Source organism: Lissotriton vulgaris, chromosome 11 (genome assembly GCF_964263255.1).
Source record: "Lissotriton vulgaris chromosome 11, aLisVul1.2, whole genome shotgun sequence".
Classification (NCBI taxonomy): Eukaryota; Metazoa; Chordata; class Amphibia; order Caudata; family Salamandridae; genus Lissotriton; species Lissotriton vulgaris.
Genome location: NC_141699.1, coordinates 615,696,949 through 615,717,055, shown reverse-complemented (window position 1 = coordinate 615,717,055; position 20,107 = coordinate 615,696,949). Strand labels below are relative to the sequence as shown.

At 47.3% G+C, this 20,107-nt stretch overlaps 1 protein-coding gene across 1 annotated transcript in view; it reads left to right on the top strand.

Moving 5' to 3' along the window:
* The window catches only part of SLC9A9 (solute carrier family 9 member A9), a 3,064,289-nt gene that overhangs the window by 1,073,807 nt on the left and 1,970,375 nt on the right, over positions 1 to 20,107 (top strand). Inside the window, exon 9 of the mRNA XM_086943725.1 lies at positions 18,893 to 18,981. Coding sequence (XP_086799851.1) covers positions 18,893 to 18,981 — 89 coding nt within the window. The remainder of the gene's footprint in view (positions 1 to 18,892; positions 18,982 to 20,107) is intronic.

Genomic DNA, 20,107 nt, shown 5'->3' with positions numbered 1-20,107 from the left:
AACAACCTGCCTTTCCCCTGCATCCTTAGGAACTGCATATCTTAATGTCTCTCAATACTTCCCTGGAGCATGTATGCAGGACCTGCTTAAAAATAGCTCCTGGTTCCTTTTTTTTTAAGACTGCTACAAAAATTCTCAGCAGTTCTTTATCTACCTTTTGATTTTGGGTATAAACCTTCTTATAATGATCAAGCATAATTTCCTCCACGTTCTCCTGTTCATTACACCTAACCCCAGAAACCAGGCATTTCAGTGCATGTATCCTGTTATTGGGCGTTTGTTCATGTGCCTGCCAGGCTAATAGCCTCCCCATGACATTGCTATCCTCATAAATATTTTGCCTAAAGGCACGATTTGATACCTCGCACTTGATATAATACCTTTCACTTAGTGCCCGTGTAGCCTTAGCCAATGCTGTACTATTGCATGTAGATGGATACCTTAGAAATGTTTCTTAACTGTCCTGGACAGTCTTTTCCAGAATTTGCTTTTGTAATCTATAGGCTTTTAAAGTGTCCCACACTACGCTTGAGGGAGCAGCCCCATGATCTAAAAAAAAACATTAGGTAGTGTCTGCTGGACGGATCAACGATGACCTGTGGCTGATCGCCAGGAACTCTTCCTCCAACTGGGAGGAAGAGTTCCTCCCCGACCAATTGGCCGTCGCACGGCAGCTCCACTAGTGCAGCTTGTGATGGCGGTTAGAGGTTGGAGAGGTGTGGACTGCTGCTCTCATTCATGTCTCTATTTTTGATGTTTTAGGTGAGCGATATTTTCACAGCCTGAAAACCGAAGCAGGGGGCATTTTACATGCACGGACAAGGCCGGAGGCAGGCAGCGTATTCCGGCTGGATTTGCTGCCTTTGTTTTTGAGTCCTTTTTCAAGACTGCACCTCTTCTAAACAGCCAGGTTAAAGTGACCTGCTGAGGAGAATTGGCATGTTGTGAGGTGACTGAGCTAAGGCCACCAGGTTTATGACCGGGGGTGTAAGTGTATTGCTGTGCAGGCAGTAAAGACAGTGTGCATTTTCGCTACCCGGTTGAAGGTTACTGAGTGGGCTGTATCTTGATTTCACACCAGTAAACTGGTAGCAACGAAGAACTATACTGGAATATCGTTTGTTAAGGCTCTTGAAAATGACTCTGATATATACTCAAGGCCCTGTGTAAAGTATGCAAAGTCTTTCAAAAGCACCTGGTGCTACAGTTTTGGCACAAAGGGTGAAAAAGCGCCTGGGGCAGGCTGCAGCTCATGCAACCCTCATTGCTTCACTGCATAAGGCTCTCGCAATGACTTCCAATACAGAAGATCATGAAGGTAGTCTGAATGCTTCAGAACATTCTCAGTTCTCCGAATTGGAACTGGAAGAGACAATAAATATTCATTCACTGGATGTAAACAGCTCAGTGGCTGGAGTAGCTGTACCTAAGCAGACATTAGTGGGAAAGTTAGTGGAGCCCTCTCTGGAGACTGAAGTAAGCCTGTCTAAAATCGAGGAGTATCCTCTATTTTTGAAAAACAAAACATATACCAGTGCTGGGGCCAACTCATCGGAGGGCATTCAGTTTGTAGCTCCACATTCCCCCCTTTTAATTTCTGCCATGCCAGCAGGAGTGAAGTCAGCACTTCTCAATTATTGTTGCTTGCTTCACAGAAGTCTTTGCCGCTGTCCCTACCTGTAGTCACAGAGTGAGGCAACTCTGGGAGTGAGAGGTAGCAAAGCAAATTAGTGCCAAAACAGTTCTAGGAGGATAGGCAGCATGGGGGCAAGACACTCATTATACAATGGGATGCTACAGAATGCTTAATCTTTATTTTGAATGAGATTAGAGAACTCCAAACCTCTCAAACTGTAGAAATTGCCACTCTGCATGCCAGACTCTCCAAGATTGAGTATACTGTGGCTTATATTCTAGAGAGTTTAAAAAAAAGCAGAGTTCAGGATTTCAGAGCTTGAGGACCAGGTCTCCACGATCCAGAAAGAGGTTGATTTCTTTCATAAGCAAAAGCTCACATTGGAAAATAATCTAGAGGAATTGGAAAATCATTCTCTGTGCACTAATCTCCACATTGTAGGGGTCACAGAGAGATGTGAGGGCCAACACGTTCTTCAATTGGTCGATTCATTTATAAAAACCCACGTCCTTCCAGAACACTCCATTGACTTGACACTTACTGGAGCTCATTGTGTGCCGGCACAGTTGACCCCTAACTAAGAATTTCCATGTACCATATTGATAAACTTTGGGGACTATCGCATTAAAGAGCAAGTGTTAACAAAGGCAATCAGACAGAGACAGTTCACAATGCTAGAAGTACCTCTTTGTCGTATTTTTCCTGACATGTTGGCCTCTGCAGCCAAGCGTCGGAAACAGTTTGTGAAATTGCTTTATTTGTTCAAAGCTCAGGGCGCTCAGGCAGTGATTGTGCAGCAATCCAAATTGAAGGTGCTAGTAAAAGGGCAATTCTCTTTATAATGTTTTAGTGGCACATGAATTCTTACTGAAGATTTCTAACAAGTCTCAATTATATGATACAATGTCTAATTCATAGTGGTGGGTTTTAGTATGTAGACATTAGGATTTTGCTGATCAACTGTCTGTTTTTTGTCGTTAAGTGGATGTGCCTAATATTGATGTTCTGTGTCATATGCAAGGCGGCACTTACAATTTTTTTCTTGCATGGGGAAGGGAGAGACCGGAGGAGAGGGTTCGACGGGTTTTGGCACAGTGTAAAGGTGCCGGTATTCTCAGGGGTGGGTAAGCATGGCAGGTGTGGGTAGAAAGGCGGGCCAGTCACCACTGCTTGGGGAGGGAGGAATGTAGGGGGAAGGTGGTGGTGCAGGGGGTAAGGAGGGTGTAATAGGCTGGGTAAAAAGAGATCCAAATTAGCGATTTGTAGGAACCTGCACCAGTTCTGAATGCTCGGGATGTTGAATTCAAAAGAAGAGGGGCACTAGTGCTGAGATTATTGCATCTTTGTATCACAGCAGTTTAATATTTGGAATGGGTGGTCTGTTAAAGGAAAAAGCCAGGTGCTCAGGTACTTTGAATCAAGTATGAATTGCAAGATAATGAGGTATTTTAGCAAGCATGTATCTGAGGGCAATAGCTGAGCAGGCTGTGTATGCATGTTTTTTATTTGGGGTAGGTTATTGGATGTAATGGTATTTGACCATTTGGTTGACACCTTATTGTTTCTTTTGTACACTACCCACTTTGCGAACTTATTGTGGTTCTTTGTATGTATATAATGGATTTCCTGGGAAAAGAAAGTTGAGACAATGATGGATAATATTTTGAAGGTGGACTCTTTTAAAGTTAACGGTCTTAATAATAATACAAAATGATGTGCAATAGAGGCCTGGATTACAGCTGAGAACTCTTCAGTGGTTTTATTGCAGGAAACGCTTATCCTGGCAGGTAAGCTTTCTGAATTTTCATTGTTAAAAAGCTCGGCGGATTATATGGGTGTTTCCTTTGATCGTGCAGCACTTCGCGATACTGCAATTTTTTTGGGCCAAGAGGCTAGGTGCCGAAGTGGTTGATTTTGCCAGTGACAAATGTGGACGTTGGTGCTGGGTGAGTTGTCTGGTACTGTCCAGGTGACTCGCGTTCGTGAGTTGGGATACCCCATTGGAAGATAATGCCGTGCCTTATGAGGAGCTTTTTCAATCTCACTATTACAAGTCCCAGTGGAAATTATTTTTGGAGGCGACTTTAACTTCTTGCAGAATCCAAGATTAGATGCCTCTGTAAACTTAAAGAGGCAGTTAAAGCCCCCAAACTATCAAAATTCCTGGTACTTATTGATCCATGGAGGACGGCGTTTCCAACAAAAATTTTATATTCATGTTTCTCTGGTCAAATTCGTAGCTCTTCTCGTATAGATTTTGTTCTACTTTCAAAGACCCTGGCTTTTAAGGGCCAGGTGTAGTTGTATTTTCATGTGCGCTTGAACCTCCAGTTGTGCAAATTTCAGACTTTGCACAAGAACTATAAAACCTTACATTTTAAAATACATATGGTCTATCAAATGGACCTGTGGTAATATTAACATGCATCATCAAATGGGCATTCCGTTTAGAATGTATGGAATGGAGAGGTATGAACTGTGAGAAGTTGGCCCGATATGCAACGTTCGCTATTCTAGCGACCGCTATGTATCGTTCCAACGACCCTTATGGTGTTTGGTTGTAAGTCAACCTATAGACCAGCTATCCTAGTAGCGTGGATACGAGCAGTCTAAGGCTAAAGACTCGAGAGGGCGTGTTAAGCCAGCTGTTTACCACACATGTACCCCTTGAATACCCAGTGAAAGGACACCACACAAGTGTTATGAAAATAAACAGGATATTTATTAAGAATCACAACAGCCCTGTACTCTTTATGAGGACAGGGTACTAAGCACAAACCAAATCTCTTTAGCAAATACTTCAAGTGCACAATTTAAAACAAGTGTCCGAGGACACGGAAAGGTTAAGGTCTCGGGCGGACCCGATAAGGCAAGTCGGAAGCGAGGGACTCGGGACCCTAGAGTAAGGAGGCTATGCAGGCACCGAAATGCCGAGTTACCTAGCCACGAGGGCTGCGGCTGCACAAGTCTTACAGGCGTCGGGGTCTTCGCTGACGAGCCAGGAGTCGGAAGAAAGGAGTTGCTGGCCGGCGACCAGTGCTGAATAGTTCGTAGAGATCCAAGCCTGGATCGGAGATTGATGAAACCTGAAAGCAGAGGGGACCAAGTTCGTACTACTAGCCAGTAGTCAGAGGGTACCAGGAAGGCACCGGTTGGTCGTCACCTCGACTAGGTGAGTGGGCGATGCTAGGCTCTGCAGTCTCACGGACCAGGAGGCGTTGTCGGCGACCACGGTGGAGGTGCGAGCTGTCCCACGAAGGATGATGCTGTCGGCGTCGCTGGGCCCAGGATGGGGCAACAAGCCTTGGCAGATCTCAGGGCCACGGGGTGGGCCTAAGATGGCGTCTTGAGTGGACCAGGAGGGTCCGGGGTGCTTCTCGCAAAAGATGGAAGCAAGGGCCAGTCTGGAGCAACCAGACCAGCAGTGATGATTCTCGGATGTCGTCACAGAAGGGCACAAGCCAGCGGCGAGTGACCAGACAACGTGCTGAGCAGCGAGCAGAAGGGCCCCACGCAGATCGTGGAGATGCTGGGAGACTGCACTTCGGTGCTAGAGCGGCTCAGGGTCGGGGCTTCTCGGACCCCAGAGCACTCACCAGAGAGTTACCTCGATGGTCGTGCTGGTTTTTAAGAGCGTGCAGGTTCTGATGATGGCCGGTCCCTCGAGGTCTCGTCGCACCCACAGATCACAGCTGAGCTGATGACGTGGGTAGAGGTCAGAGGTGCCAGGGAAGCCGGTTCTCGTCGAGCTGGGCCGTCGGATCCTTGAGGAAGGACTTGCAGCAAACCGCAGAGTTCTTAGTTGGTGCCCGCTGATGCAGGGTGACTACTCCTTAGCCACAAGGGAGAAATCTTGAGAAGAGTCTTGAGTGTCCTTTCGTAGAAAGTAGTTCTTGATTCAAAGATGATCTAATTTGGAAGGGTCCCCGCTCCGGTCTTTATCCTAAAGAAAGGGGTGGGTACATGACTAGGTCCTGCCCTAAAGGTGGGACCAGGAAGGGGGGTAGTTACGCCCCTCTCCCCTGTCTGACTTTCCCCAGGCCAGGGCTGTCGCCCCTGGAACTGGTTCTAACCGGCAGATGCGTAGTGAGCACCGGGGTGCCACTCCGCAGTCACCTTCTCGCCAAAGCCCTACCTACCCAGAATACACAAACCCTGTCTGGGACGGTGCGAACAGCGCCCTCGACAGGAAACCCTTTGTCCAAGCGCTCCTCGCTGGAAGGACTCCCAGCAGCAGGAGGTCAGACTTGTGTCTGTGGTGGCAGCATCCATTTTGTGGAGCTGAGGCTTCAGTTAACTTTAACCGGGGTTCACAGTTACGTACATGTCGTGTCCCTCTAGAAGGGTGGGATGCTAACCTCATCGCCAGAATTGGTGAGAGGGCAGCACCCCGATTCGTATGACACCTTACTCGACATGCTTTGATAACGCGATACCGGAGTTACCGATATGGTACGCGTTATCATGGAACAGCTATTGGGTCTTGATTCCGCAAGCTGCAACCGGGCTCGGCTCGGGCCTGAACCTAGCTCACACGAGCCCACGCACTCTGCCTTCAGGATTGTTAAGGCCTGCCATAGGAGTGACTGATAGGAACTCGGGTGTCCATTGTATGGTTAGATATAGAGCTACTATACCTAAAGCGAAGGGTGGTTACACGTCTTCGCCCCAGCTGTCGTGCAGCCAGTTGTGTCAAATTTAAGAGGCCAGCCAGGGGTGGCATAATACATGCTGCAGCCCCTGGCGGCCCTGGGTACACCTATGCCCTGCGTTACGGGGTCTGATAAGGTGGCCCAGTACCAATTGGTAAATGCACCTAGGGTACATATCGTAATTTAGAAAGAGAACAGCCAGGCTGTGGGTCTGATTAGCAGGCCCACAGCCAGAGAAAGTCGTAAACCAGTGAAACAAAAGCAAAAAATCTGGGTGATCATAGGATTGCAGACCCTACTCTCCTACATGACCCCCCCCCCCAAACGTCGGAACAATAAGCTAACCTTGACCAGGTGAGTCTTCTTGTTCTAAGTGGAAATATCTGGAGAGCCCATCGGCATTGCCATGATCAGTACCAGGTCTGTGTTCCACTGTAAAGTCCATCCCCTGTAGGGAAATGGACCACCTAAGCAGTTTGGGGTTTTCACCCTTCATCTGATTTAGCCACAAGAGGGGCTTATGGTCGGTCTGAATCTTGAAGTGAGTGCCAAACAAGTATGGCCTCAGCTTCTTCAGGGCCCAAACCACAGCAAAGGCCTCCCTCTCAATAGCTGACCAATTCTTCTCTCTAGGGGTCAGCCTTCTGCTTATAAAAGCAATGGGCTGGTCTTGACCATCAAAATTCAGTTGAGAAAGAACAGCTCCCACACCCAACTCAGAAGCATCTGTTTGGACAATGAATGGTTTGGAGTAGTCCGGACTCTTGAGGATAGGCGCCGTGCACATGGCCTGCTTTAGGTCATCGAATGCTTTTTGACAGCTCGCTGTCCACTGAACCTTTTTTGGCATTTTCTTACTTGTCAGTTCGTTTAATGGTGTCACAATGGAACCATAGTTCCTGACAAACTTCCTATAGTAACCAGTCAGGCCCAAGAAAGCTCGAACCTGAGTCTGGGTGGTTGGAGGAGCCCAGTCCCTGATTGACTGTATCTTGCTCTCCAGTGGCTGAACCTGGCCTCCACCTACAAGGTGGCCCAGGTATGCAACCTGTGTCTGCCCTATCTGGCACTTGGTGGCCTTGATAGTGAGACCTGCTGCTTGCAGTGCCTCTAACGTCTTCCGCAGGTGGACCAGGTGATCCTCCCAGGTGGAGCTAAAGACAGCGATATCGTCAAGATACGCCGCGCAGAAGTCATCCAGCCCAGTAAGGACTTGATTCACCAACCGTTGGAAGGTGGCAGGTGCATTTTTCAGACCGAAGGGCATCACCACAAACTGATAATGCCCACCAGGGGTTGAAAATGCGGTTTTAGGCTTGGCGTCCTCAGCTAACCTGATTTGCCAATACCCAGCTGTCAGGTCAAACGTACTTAGGTAGTTGGCCGAAGCCAATCTATCGATAAGCTCGTCTGCCCTTGGTATTGGGTGGGCGTCAGTCTTAGTGACTGCATTGAGACCCCTGTAGTCTACGCAAAACCTCATCTCTCTCTTACCACCCTGGGTGTGAGGTTTCGGCACTAGAACTACGGGACTAGCCCAAGGGCTATCCGAGGGTTCAATGACTCCCAGCTCCAACATTTTCTGCACTTCACTCTTGATGCAGTCTCTAACGTGATCAGGCTGCCGGTAGATTTTACTCTTCACGGGCAAGCTGTCACCAGTGTCAACCTCATGGGTACACCAATCGGTCTGGCTGGGCGTTAGAGAAAACATATGTCTGAACGACTGAAGAACCTGTTTACAGTCGCTCTGTTGATGTTCGGAGAGGCTGCCACAAAAGACAACACCATCTACCGATCCATCGTCAGGATTCTGAGTGAGCAGGTCGGGGAGAGGGTCGCTCTCCTCCTCCTGTCCCTCATCTAGGGCCATGAGCAAACTCATGTCCTTCCTGTCGACATATGCTTTGAGCCTGTTGACATGAAGCACCCTGTGGGGGCTCCGGGGAGTTCCCAGGTCGACCAGGTAGGTGACCTCTCCCTTTTTCTCCAGGATGGTGTAGGGCCCGGACCACTTGTCCTTGAGTGCTGCTGGGGCCACTGGCTCCAACACCCACACCTTCTGTCCGGGCTGGTAAACAGTCAAGACAGCCTTTTGGTCATGCCAAGCTTTTTGGAGTTCTTGGCTGGCCTTAAGGTTTTCAGATGCCTTTTCCATGTATTCAGCCATCCGCGAGCGGAGGCCAAGCACATAGTCCACTATGTTGGTTGCAGGCTTTTTGAGAGGTCTCTCCCATCCTTCCTTCACCAGACACAGGGGTCCCCTTACAGGATGCCCGTACAAAAGTTCAAAAGGGCTGTAGCCAACCCCCTTCTGTGGGACTTCTCTGTAGGCGAACAAGAGGCAGGGGATCAGGACGTCCCATCTATGCCGAAGCTTTTCCGGTAGTCCATGAATCATCCCTTTTAGGGTCCTGTTGAATCTCTCAACAAGCCCATTGCATTGTGGGTGATAGGGTGTAGTGAACTTGTAGTTAACACCACATTCCTTCCACATAGCAGTTAAGTAGCTCGACATAAAGTTTGCACCTCTGTCGGAGACGACCTCCTTAGGGAAGCCCACTCTGGAGAACACTCCAACTAGGGCTCTTGCCACAACAGGTGCTGTAGTGGTCCTAAGGGGAATAGCTTCAGGATACCTGGTGGCATGATCCACTACCACCAGTATAAACTTGTGCCCTGATGCTGTAGGTGGTTCCATGGGACCGACGATGTCGATCCCCACCCGTTCAAAGGGCACCCCCACCACAGGCATTGGTATAAGGGGGGCCTTTGTCGTGCCACCTGACTTACCACTGGCTTGGCAAGTGACACAGGAGCGGCAAAACTCCTTGGTATCTTCGTTCATGTGAGGCCAGTGAAAGTGTGAGACAAGCCTGTCCCACGTTTTCGTCTGGCCTAAGTGACCTGCTAAGGGAATCTCGTGGGCCAAGGTAAGTAGGAAACCACGCTGAGACAAGGGTACAACCAGCCTCCTGGTCATGCCAGGCTTGGGGTCTCTTGACTCAGTGTACAGGAGTCCATCTTCCCAGTATACCTTGTGGGTACCTGTGGCGTTCCCAGCAGCCTCAGCAGCAGCCTGCTGTCTGAGGGGTTCAAGAGAAGGGCAGTCTAACTGGTCCTTCCCCAGGTCTTCCCTTGAGGGTCCCCCTGAACCCAAGAATTCAACTTGATCAAGTTCGAATTCCCTAGGCTCAGTTTCCCGCAATTCCTGTAGGTCAGCCTCCTCTGAGACTTGATCCTCGACCTGGGGCAAGGGGGAAGGTGCAGCCTTAACCCTACTGCTCTTTTTCTTGGGAGGTGTCTGGTCCGTTGTTCCAGGATCCAGCACCTGTTCAGTGGGGCACTTCCTGACCTGTGACCTAGTCACAGCGAACACATGTGCTGGCAAACCTAACATTTCCATGTGAGTCCGGTGCTCCACTTCTGACCATTGTGACGACTCCAAATCATTGCCCAACAAACAATCCACTGGGAGGTCTGGACTAACTACAACCTTCTTTTGGCCAGTTACCCCTCCCCAGGAGAAAGCTACAATTGCCATACTGTGATTGGTAGTGACATTGCTTGCATTGGTCACCAGGAATTCTGTACCTGGCATGATCTGTCCAGGGTCCACAAAGTTAGGCGTCACCATGGTGACGCTGGCACAAGTGTCCCTATAGGCCTGAGCCATCTTTCCATTTATGAAAGGCGTCTGTCGGTATTTGCCCAAGGTATTGGGGCTTACGTCAGGGGATACGTCCGCGTCCCCTGTACTGACAAGGACAGCCTGAGTGAGTGTGCCAACTAAGTTGTCACGCCCCTCAGAACCCAGGGTTAACCCTACTAAACCCTTGGGAGGCGCACTACCACTGCTGACTGTACTAGGGGGCACAGGTGCCTTAGGGGCTGCAGTGGCAGGAGTCTGCCCTCCTCCTTTCTTGGTGCACTCACTAAACCAGTGAGATTTACTTTTACAGTACTGGCACCATCGTTTGGATTGGCCTTCTTTCTTCTTTTGGGGAGCCTGACCCCCACCCTCTTTGGGTTGTTGGGGACCTGTCGAAGACTTCTGGTCACTTTGTTCCCCTTTAGACTCTTTACCCTTCTGGTCTGCTTTCTTCTGACCACCTTGATTCTGGCCCTGGTTCTGTTTAACTCTTGTTCGAACCCATCTGTCTGCCTTCTTTCCCAATTCTTGGGGAGAGGTCAGATCCGAGTCGACAAGATGCTGATGCAACAACTGGTTCTGACAATTGTTTAAAATTTGCTCTCTCATCATCAAATTATACAATCCTTCGTAATCAGTAACCTTACTGCCCAGCAACCAGCCCTCAAAAGCCTTAGTGGCACAATCGACAAAATCAGACCAATCTTGAGACTGCGTTTTCTGGGTATCCCTGAACAGCACCCTGTACTGCTCAGTGGTTAGGCCGAACCCTTCAACGAGCGTATTTTTCAAGATTTGGTAATTGTTAGCATCCTCCACCCTTGTGGTGAGGAGCTTGTCTCTTCCTTTTCCTTCAAAGGAGAGCCACAAGATAGCTGCCCACTGATTCTGGGGAACGCCCTGCACAGTGCAGGCCCTCTCCAAAGCAGTAATCCATTTGTGGATGTCGTCCCCTTGTTTAAAGGGGGGCACTATCTTACCAAGGTGTTTCGTATCGAAACTCTTTTCCCTATTACTAGGTACATTGCTGCCACCAGTGGGGACTACCCCACTTAACTGTTGCTCTCTTGCAAAGGCAAGCCTCTCCTTGGCCAGGGCAAGTTCTTCCCTTTCGATCCTTAGATTAGCTGCCCTTTCCTTAGCTTCGTACACTCTCCTCTGGGGGGACGTCATCCCTCTCTGAGACGAGTTGTGAGAGCCATTGGTTTGAAGGGATCTGCCAGAGCCTCTTGACAGAGATCTGGCTCGTCCATTCCCAATGTTAAGCTGACCTGATAGTGGCCCCAGGGGTCCCCCAGTACCGCTATCATGTTTGCTTAAGTTGGACCTGCTTAGTCTGACGACTTCTACCTGTCCCTTATCTGCCTCATCCCCAGAGAGATCCTCATCCTCATCTTCCTCCCCATCTTCGTTCTCAGTTGCGAGGTGGATGAGGTCAGGATCGTCTCGGGTTCCCTCGAGGGGAGGCATGTCTCCTTCTGGATTAGAAGAGCTACGAAGTTTCTCCGCTCTTCTGGCATCATAAGTCTCCAAGAGACCAATCAGAAAGGATGTTGTGGGGTTAGACCCCTGCTGAATCTTCCTGGAGTGACACAGCCGTCTCAACTCCTTGAAGCTCAGCACAGTATATCCTGAAGGGATGACCTGTGGAGGGTCAACTGACACAAGGGGAGACCCAGAGTTTCCTCCTTTGTCCGACATACTGTTTCTAGTGTGGTGTAAGTGATGCACCTACCTACACTATGTGTTTACCTACTGTTCCCTTGCTAAGAGTTGTAGCCAAGGTGTGCTAAGCCTTGAGGAGCTACAACAGCTGGTTCAGTAGAACTCAGAGTATTCTAAGCTTTTAGTTATATGTACTAACAGTACTTGTGCGATCTTTCAACAAGATATTCTTAGGATACGTGTGGTAAAACAACAGCAAGCTCAAATCCCAACCGCTGCTCACCAATGTGAGAAGTTGGCCCGATATGCAACGTTTGCTATTCTAGCGACCGCTATGTATCGTTCCAACGACCCTTATGGTGTTTGGTTGTAAGTCAACCTATAGACCAGCTATCCTAGTAGCGTGGATACGAGCAGTCTAAGGCTAAAGACTCGAGAGGGCGTGTTAAGCCAGCTGTTTACCACACATGTACCCCTTGAATACCCAGTGAAAGGACACCACACAAGTGTTATGAAAATAAACAGGATATTTATTAAGAATCACAACAGCCCTGTACTCTTTATGAGGACAGGGTACTAAGCACAAACCAAATCTCTTTAGCAAATACTTCAAGTGCACAATTTAAAACAAGTGTCCGAGGACACGGAAAGGTTAAGGTCTCGGGCGGACCCGATAAGGCAAGTCGGAAGCGAGGGACTCGGGACCCTAGAGTAAGGAGGCTATGCAGGCACCGAAATGCCGAGTTACCTAGCCACGAGGGCTGCGGCTGCACAAGTCTTACAGGCGTCGGGGTCTTCGCTGACGAGCCAGGAGCCGGAAGAAAGGAGTTGCTGGCCGGCGACCAGTGCTGAATAGTTCGTAGAGATCCAAGCCTGGATCGGAGATTGATGAAACCTGAAAGCAGAGGGGACCAAGTTCGTACTACTAGCCAGTAGTCAGAGGGTACCAGGAAGGCACCGGTTGGTCGTCACCTCGACTAGGTGAGTGGGCGACGCTAGGCTCTGCAGTCTCACGGACCAGGAGGCGTTGTCGGCGACCACGGTGGAGGTGCGAGCTGTCCCACGAAGGATGATGCTGTCGGCGTCGCTGGGCCCAGGATGGGGCAACAAGCCTTGGCAGATCTCAGGGCCACGGGGTGGACCTAAGATGGCGTCTTGAGTGGACCAGGAGGGTCCGGGGTGCTTCTCGCAAAAGATGGAAGCAAGGGCCAGTCTGGAGCAACCAGACCAGCAGTGATGATTCTCGGATGTCGTCACAGAAGGGCACAAGCCAGCGGCGAGTGACCAGACAACGTGCTGAGCAGCGAGCAGAAGGGCCCCACGCAGATCGTGGAGATGCTGGGAGACTGCACTTCGGTGCTAGAGCGGCTCAGGGTCGGGGCTTCTCGGACCCCAGAGCACTCACCAGAGAGTTACCTCGATGGTCGTGCTGGTTTTTAAGAGCGTGCAGGTTCTGATGATGGCCGGTCCCTCGAGGTCTCGTCGCACCCACAGATCACAGCTGAGCTGATGACGTGGGTAGAGGTCAGAGGTGCCAGGGAAGCCGGTTCTCGTCGAGCTGGGCCGTCGGATCCTTGAGGAAGGACTTGCAGCAAACCGCAGAGTTCTTAGTTGGTGCCCGCTGATGCAGGGTGACTACTCCTTAGCCACAAGGGAGAAATCTTGAGAAGAGTCTTGAGTGTCCTTTCGTAGAAAGTAGTTCTTGATTCAAAGATGATCTAATTTGGAAGGGTCCCCGCTCCGGTCTTTATCCTAAAGAAAGGGGTGGGTACATGACTAGGTCCTGCCCTAAAGGTGGGACCAGGAAGGGGGGTAGTTACGCCCCTCTCCCCTGCCTGACTTTCCCCAGGCCAGGGCTGTCGCCCCTGGAACTGGTTCTAACCGGCAGATGCGTAGTGAGCACCGGGGTGCCACTCCGCAGTCACCTTCTCGCCAAAGCCCTACCTACCCAGAATACACAAACCCTGTCTGGGACGGTGCGAACAGCGCCCTCGACAGGAAACCCTTTGTCCAAGCGCTCCTCGCTGGAAGGACTCCCAGCAGCAGGAGGTCAGACTTGTGTCTGTGGTGGCAGCATCCATTTTGTGGAGCTGAGGCTTCAGTTAACTTTAACCGGGGTTCACAGTTACGTACATGTCGTGTCCCTCTAGAAGGGTGGGATGCTAACCTCATCGCCAGAATTGGTGAGAGGGCAGCACCCCGATTCGTATGACACCTTACTCGACATGCTTTGATAACGCGATACCGGAGTTACCGATATGGTACGCGTTATCATGGAACAGCTATTGGGTCTTGATTCCGCAAGCTGCAACCGGGCTCGGCTCGGGCCTGAACCTAGCTCACACGAGCCCACGCACTCTGCCTTCAGGATTGTTAAGGCCTGCCATAGGAGTGACTGATAGGAACTCGGGTGTCCATTGTATGGTTAGATATAGAGCTACTATACCTAAAGCGAAGGGTGGTTACACGTCTTCGCCCCAGCTGTCGTGCAGCCAGTTGTGTCAAATTTAAGAGGCCAGCCAGGGGTGGCATAATACATGCTGCAGCCCCTGGCGGCCCTGGGTACACCTATGCCCTGCGTTACGGGGTCTGATAAGGTGGCCCAGTACCAATTGGTAAATGCACCTAGGGTACATATCGTAATTTAGAAAGAGAACAGCCAGGCTGTGGGTCTGATTAGCAGGCCCACAGCCAGAGAAAGTCGTAAACCAGTGAAACAAAAGCAAAAAATCTGGGTGATCATAGGATTGCAGACCCTACTCTCCTACATGAACTTCCTGGGTCAGGTGACCCTGGAAGCTGTTGAGGGCTGTAGTGAATAAATTGGACTACAAGAAACTTTACTGATATGGTGATTTATCACTACAGTGCCCAACAGCATTCATTAGAAGTAACAATAGCTTTGTATTTTTGCACTAGCTGCGCCCTCTCTGAGGGACAGCATAACATGAATGACTCTTGGAGAGTTTGTAGGAAAGCAAACTTGTGTGGTAAAGAATGCCTTCAATCAAAACCAAGAGTTTGATATCACAGATCACACTTACATGTGCTATTTACAATGATTGATTAATAATGGTGGTCAGTTAATAATGAATGCCATTAGTAGGGATATCAATATCTGCTATCTGGGTATGTTAACTGGTGTGCTCTGTCCAAAAATATGATGAGAATAACTTGACTATATTAAAGAGTTTTTAGAAAATAAGGCCTAGATGTATCAAGCCTTTTGCGATTCCTTAAGGCCGAAATTCTGCGAATTTCGGCCTTAAGGAATCGCAAACGGACATTTAGCATCTTTTGGGATGTATCACACATTAGCAAAATAAGGAATCGCAAAAAATTGTGATTCCTTATTTTGCTTATGCATTTAAGGAATCGCAATTTTGCGATTCCTTAAATGGCATGTATGAAACTTTTTTAAATTGCGAATTTGGGTTAAGGAATCGCAAATTAACACCAATTTGAGGTTCGTGTTAATTTGCGAAATCCTTTTAAAAAACAAAATATGACTATTTTGAAGGTGGCATGTGACACACATACATGCCCATAGGGCATGTATGTGTGCCATATGCACACACATGTAAGTTTCAGGGGTGCAGCAGGGTGTCCATGAGACACCCCTGAACCCTTGAAATAATTCTCAAATTGCGATTAGCAAATTGCGAATTCGCAATTTGAGAATTACTGCACAATCATTCCTATGGGCCTCCTGGCCCATAGAAATGAATGGGAAAATTATTCCTTAATTGCGATTAGCAATTTGCTAATCGCAATTAAGGAATTTTAAGGAATCGCTAAAAAATAGCGAAATTCTACATACATACCATTTTGCACTTCTCAAATAGCGATTCCTTAACAATCGCTATTAGAGAAGTGCAAAATGGTTTCTTGATACATCTGCCCCTTAGTTTCTGATAACATATTAGATGTGAATGCGATAGAAACCATCAGCAGTTTAGGGTGCACGTACTTATTGTTGAAATATTTTGTAGATTGCAGGGTTTGTGACGAGAACCTCTTGATTGCTAGGCAGTTTGTCTTCCATGGGGATGTCTTTGTGCAGTTCACTGTTCTGTCGCTTAAGACATCAGAAATGAGTCCAAGACACTGAGAGAGTATGGGAAAGCCTCTAAGAACGGCCTTGTTTTCATTTTTTATTTTTTTTAGCATATCCTTTTGTTTATGTTTTGAGTACAACAACAGTCTTCAAATGTGCCACTGTCTTATATCACACATTATCATCGAGCACCATTCCCCTTTCCGTCATCCCCTCCTTTGTCCCTTCACTCGACTTTTTCTCTCTGTGTCCCTGAAATGTGCCATGTCTTCACTAGGTAGGTCAAGGATCCCACTTATCTGGCCTCTGAGGTATTCCAGCTATTCAAAATGTACTCCCATTTCTGGATGTTACCTTTACCCTTGTACACCATCCTTTACACCATCCTGCACCAATCCATGTCCCTCTTCCACTTCCCCAAGTCTGGGGTCTGCCTGGTTCCCCATGCCTAGCTATATTTCTTTTTGCCACCACCAGAACCAATGTCATCCATGTCCGTTGCACCCTGCTGGCATCTGTCTCTCCACAGATATTCAGAATACACCGATTTGCGAAGACACTGATACCATCACCCCTCACCTCACCCCAGCACTTCACAACTGCAGACCAAAGCTCCTGCTGTGTTGGGCACTTCCAAAGGGTGTGGAAGAAGGTACCCGTCAGTCCACAACCACGTAGACAGTGGACATTCCTCATATTCCCCATATTTACCATTGTCGTTCTGGTGTAATAGGTGCGATGAAGGATACAATGCTGGATCAGCCTGAACTCTGAGCATATGGCCACCTCTCTAGGGGATGCAAGGACCTCTTCTCATTCTCCATCTTCCAATCTCCCTAGCACGTGCTCCCACTGGTCCCTTAAATCTTTTTAGGCATCGGGCATGTGGTTAAGTATTTTTTGTAAGTCAGTGACATGGCCTTTCGGGGCATGAATCCATCCAATAGCCTTTCCTCAATGCTGGGAGAACTCCGGTAGGTTCATCCCCTTTGGGATCACCACCTGAAGGGAACTGTGAAGTCACATATATCTATATATCTCGGAGAGTGTGCTAGTTGATATTCCATTTGCAGAGCAGTCCAGGGGGTGACATTCACCCATAGCCCAAATGTCACCCACTTTGGAGAGTCCTATAAGGTCCCACTTGTCAAATTCTGGCTCCATCCCATAGAGGAGTCGCCTCTATAACCATGTGTTTCCATCCTAGGAATGCCATGGCTGTTTGCCAGAGTTGTACTACTGACCGCGTGGGGTCTGGGAAGGTTTTCATTTTTTCTTGAATGTGTTCAGGTTGGGAAAGCCACTTGTGTCTGAGGTTCAAGGTTGTGCACTGAGCTCCCTGATGAAACTTCATCTCTCTTTAAGATGATTGCTAGCGGCTAAAACATTTGCAGGCATTCTACATTTGTTGTTTTGATGTCATGCGCCATAAAATATCGCTTTACATATAGAATTATCTGTGACACAACAAAAGCTGCATGTAAGGTCTATGTGGGCCATATAGATGTTGACGATAGGGTTGCTGCTTTACAGGTGTATTTAATGTTCTCAACAATGGCTATTATTTTATGAACGTGGTTGTAGAAGCCTTTATTGTCAATGCAAATGATGTAAGTTCATTAAGGGATTTACAAGGGCCCAGCAGCCTTACAACTCAATTTCATGTTTGTGGGGATATCAGTGAATTGCTAGAACAGCAACAGAAGCCTTTCTCCTCTTTATGGATTATCTTCAAGTACATCCATATGTCATATCCATATTGCCCTGCAGCATTACAACTGCCTATAACGTGTGTCAGGATATGCCTTGACTTGTCATTGAAACTGCAGCAGCCTTTCACCACCATGTGATGCAAAATTTGCGGGTACATCAGCAATATCTTGTCTGCTCATAACCATTACACCCTGATAGTCAAGTATTCAAAAATAAAATGATACTGTTGCAGAATAAATTGCTTTAGGCGGGTATTTTCCCATATATCATAGCAATCAAGCTCAATGTAGAAAAACCTGGGCTATCTTGTCGGACAACTAGTCATGTTACATCATTATTTACAGACTGCTTTGGAACTTCTAAAGCCAGTGATGATTCCAGGTCTCATAATGAGTGGCTAATGTCTTGTCTGGCTAAAGTCTGTATATGTACTTTGTACTGGCCAAAGAATAGCTTAGAAGTGAATGTCCCAATGATCAGGACAGCTTACTATTACTTTCCACAAATGCAGATACAGTAACCTAGAGATCTGCATCCATCCTCATGTTCTAGGTTTGTTTGATGATTTGATATTGCAAATGGATTGTCAGGTATAAGTTACTTCACAAACACACATATTCATTCTTGCAGCCCAAGGACTTTTTTTGGAAACATCATCCCTTTCTGGAATGATTCTTCATGGCCCTACTGATTCTGGTCCATGTCCATTTCCAGGTCAAAAAGTGAAAAATCTTGAGGTCTGTTACTCTGAACAGATCAACCATATCACATCTTCGTGATTTTACCTAATGAAGATACTAAAAAGAAAAAATCCATTCATCTTATTTGATATGCAAAAACTTTAAATAGTTGCCTTGGTTTTGTCTAAGAAAGTCTATTGCTATGCTCTCTGTTTGGGAATAGACAAATGTCTCCAATCAAAGCTTCAATCCCTGCAGCAGCAGCTCGCCTGCTTCTAAAAATCCCAAAATGTGGTTCTATATATCGAATAGCATTAGGAACCTCCACTGGTTGCCTGTTCAGGTTCGGGTAAAATGCATTGCCTTCTGCATTGTACACAAGGCACTGCATGGATTTGGACCACCTGTCCTTTCTTTTGGCATTTCCCTCGAAGTGACTTAAGATCTTTCAAGGCTTGGCTGGTGGTTATTCCTAGGGTAAAGAAGGCTAAGTGGGGTGTCAGAACCTACTTGGCTTGTAAGCTATAGACCTCAATGCCTTTTTTCCTGAGGTCTCAAACGAACATGCTGTTTTTCAGAAAATCTATGAAAACTTGGCTCTTTGCCTGCAGTGTTGAGTAAGTTTCCTCGGCTACCAGATTAGTGACAGCATGGTAGTGCTAAAACACCTTGGCATTAGAAAAATATGACTTACTTACCTCTATTATGGCAATCGTGGTAATCTCGAATCATGGAGGCTGGCAACTACTAGTATTTAATAATTTATAAAACGATGAATCTCAACTAGTATGTTTCACGCAAACAACATATACTGATGTTTTTTTCTTTGAATTCCAGGAATTGTTGCTGTCCTTTTTTGTGGAGTGACTCAGGCTCATTACACCTACAACAACCTATCAACAGATTGTAAAATGAGAACTAAACAGGTAACCTTGTTAAAGAAAAAAATCTCCTTAAGCATCAAGCTGGTAAATATGTATTTTTCCGATCATTCATCCATATCGCATTTTGGCTTCTAGATGTTTCTTTAGAAATCGCTGTTTTCTCTCGAACCATTAAAAGAAGCGGCTCTGCATGCTATGCAAAAACACAGCAGGCAAAACTCACACATAGTTTCAGCCATGTTATTCTCCCACAGTTTTCTAAAATGGTCATCCTTACCGACGCATGATAACGCATAATGGATTGCACGGGTTTGTTACTCTTTCACTGAACATGTCAGTGCAAGTTGCTGCTGGCCTTCTGCCCCCATTTCCCCAGTGTACTGGACTCTTTCTTTTTTGTCCTGGTCATGGTTGGGCCTTTTAATAACATGTAAATGACTTGTGGTCTAGGGTGTTAGCCTATTGTCGCCAAATCCCCCTCTCCCTTTTATGTCCTGATGAAGACCCAGGTATTTGTTACAGAAGTGGGCTGAAATGTGGAATAGTCTTGTTTATACTGTTTAAGACTGCTCTCTTGTTGTAGACCTGAACAGAGTATTACTGTCTGACTTTGTATTTCAAAATTAATGTACAGCCATGATTTGTTTGGTTTAGTTTATGTGGTGATCACATTTAACGCTTCCTCTTCACATGTGTTCCCATGTTGAGCACTCTATCGCCACCTTAATCACAAATGTAGCGCCTTGACTATGTACTGATACGACCGAATTCGTGTTATTTAATAAAAATGACTTCATTATTTATTTCACAGTCCAGAAGGCCTCTCATATTTCTGCTCTTCAGTTCAGAAAAAAGATATTGTGTAAATATAATTGATTTCTTGATATGATACAAGATACTCACATTCATATGATACATGAAACAGACTGTTTGCTGATATCCAGCTAGTAATTCACTATGTGTAGAAATATCTCTCTAGGGCAGAGGTCTTCAAACTTTTGGGTGCCGAGACCCCCCTGTCAACATTTTCAGTCATAAGGACCCCCTCCTGACAAACATTTCTAAACCTGTAGGCAGGGCTTCCTGAATTCCTCCTCGGGGAGTCTTATGCGCCCACTCACATTTAAAAAGAACATATGGTACCCTTTCTGTTTTTCATGCATGAATT